Source organism: Lygodium microphyllum, chromosome 2, assembly GCF_053477565.2.
Source record: "Lygodium microphyllum isolate KBCC chromosome 2, Lygodium_microphyllum_v1.1.10, whole genome shotgun sequence".
NCBI lineage: Eukaryota > Viridiplantae > Streptophyta > Polypodiopsida > Schizaeales > Lygodiaceae > Lygodium > Lygodium microphyllum.
The window spans coordinates 157,820,823-157,823,054 of record NC_141136.1 but is presented as its reverse complement, the minus strand read 5'-3'; the positions used below and the strand labels follow the sequence as shown (position 1 = coordinate 157,823,054).

At 41.7% G+C, this 2,232-nt stretch overlaps 1 protein-coding gene across 1 annotated transcript; it reads left to right on the top strand.

Moving 5' to 3' along the window:
• The first annotated feature begins 473 nt into the window (after window positions 1–473).
• Window positions 474–1,474, top strand: LOC148040527 (putative galacturonosyltransferase 3). Its single transcript, XM_087664170.1, has 2 exons — window positions 474–569; window positions 957–1,474. Exons 1-2 carry the CDS (start codon window positions 474–476, stop codon window positions 1,458–1,460), a joined length of 600 nt encoding a protein of 199 aa, XP_087520296.1. The 3' UTR covers window positions 1,461–1,474.
• The last annotated feature ends 758 nt before the right edge of the window (window positions 1,475–2,232 follow it).

Genomic DNA, 2,232 nt, shown 5'->3' with positions numbered 1-2,232 from the left:
GTTCCCTCTTTTGCTCCTGACTCGCCTGGTCTATGTTTACATGGCAAGGTTTTTTAATTCAAGAAATCAGTATGCTATGCAATTTCAATTGAAGAGTTGGGCTTTTCATGAGATGCATGACCAATAAGGAAATGGGATAGGGGAAGGGGTTACCTCTGCAATCAGTGACTCACTAATTGCATGACTTACCCTTCTTACAAATTTCTTTATTATCAGTCAAGAATCAAGACAAGAGTATGGTTAAGGATTAGAGTAAAATCTTGATCAATGGGGAAAGAAATTTAAAGAGCATTCAACCATGCATGCATTTCAAGAGTGTGGAATGGGGATGTGAATTCAATTGGCACTCTCAAGCTTCAAGAAGGCATGCAATTCTTCCATCTCTCTCATCAAGTGGCTAAGCTCAACAATTGGATGTAAAAGAGAGACCAAGAATGGATTGATATACCTTATTCAAGCTCGGGGAAGAGTTAATGGCTGCCCTCTCCAAGAAATTTGTGGTTGCCCTTCTTCTTGCAGCCCAGTCTTTGTCAAATATAATGGAGTATTTGCAGGAACATTGCTTACAGGCAAGTCTTCCACTGTTAATTTGCAGAATGAGCTTGAAAAATTCAGCTCTCTTCTTCAAACTATGCAAGACCAGTCTAGCCCAGTGAATTTGTAGTCACACAGAAAGGCCAAAGAAGTGCTTCTTAAATCTAGGACAAATGGCTGATTGGCCAAACGGGGTGATAAGGAAGACCAAAGTTTCTCGATGACTTCTGTCTAAAGCTAAGGGCCAACAAAGTAGATGTGAGGCTTTAATGAAGAGGTTGAAAGCTTCGCTATTAGCTAGTGAAGAGGAGGTCATAGTACTGAAAGAGGAGGGTGCCTCCCTTAACAAACTTGCAGCAAGAACCATGCCAAGGGATCTCCATTGTCTTTCATTGCAACTAACTATTCGGCATTTTAACTAGTTGATTGACCAAGTCAATGGTGATGAATGGAAGCTTGAGGATCCACAACTCTCTCACTATGTGTTCTTCTCAGAAAATGTGCTCACAGCCGCTATTGTTGTAAACTCTACTGTGTTCTATGCTAAGGAACCTCATAAGCATGTTTTTCATATATTAAGAGATACCTTGAACTATCCAACAATGAAGATGTGGTTTAGGGAGAATACACCTACTAATGTGGTTGTTGAAGTGAAGAACATTTATGCCATGGGTTCTGGACATGTCTCTTATCTGAATATACAGAAGCAGACAAAGGATCTACAATCAAGCCTACCTACTTCGGGTTTATTCAAGATGAAAAATGAGACTCTTCTCAATGTCCTAGCCTCTTTATTTCCCAATCTTGAAAAGGTTGTCTTGCTGGATGACGATATTGTCGCTAGAAAAGATTTGGGAGGTCTCTGGAGGCAAAGTCTGGAAAAAAAAGATAGTAGGTGCAGTGAGATCATTCAAAACAGGCACTGAGCATCTGGATGGTTTCTTACATCAATCCACAGAGGTGCAGAGATCCTGTATCAATGTGATAGACCTAGTTGTGAAATCCACACTTTGGATGATGCATGGCATGTGGTAAACCTGGATGACTCTCTCGAGATAAGAGAGCATGAAATTCAGAATGCTGAATCCGCCCTTATATCCCTCCTCAACATCCCAGAAGATTACATCGTCTTGGCAAAGCTGGCAAGGGTAGTTTCCTTCAGTCATCGGTCTTCTCTGATCTCAATGTCGATGTCATGCTTGATGAAGGCTTAGCATCGCCTGGATCACATTACCGCATCTTCAATGGTGAGCGAATGCCCTGGTGGTTTGTCATCAAAGCAACAAGAGCTCCAGGCCATGGATCCAAGCTCTATGATAACAATGGCCTTGAAAACCTGATGAAGAGTTTTGAATCCATCACCCGCTTCAGGCAAGCGCAGTTTGACCTTGTAAAGGCTTTGTGTCGGACATATTTATTGGTCGACTAAGGAGCCAGGTGCAATGCAAAGCCTGCTCTCAGAGCTCTGATTCATTCGAATATTTTTTTGGGCCTCAGCTTAGAGGTCGAGTCTTGCAACATTGTTCTTGAGGCACTGCATAATTTTACAGTAGTGGAGGCTTTGGAAGAAGAAAACAAGATCTCATGTTTGCACTGTAAAAATGCATCTAGCAGAACAAAATAGCTGCCTTTTGAAAAGGCTCCACAAGTTCTTGCAGTCCATCTCAAGCGTTTCAAAGCATCTTCAATCTTGTTGAG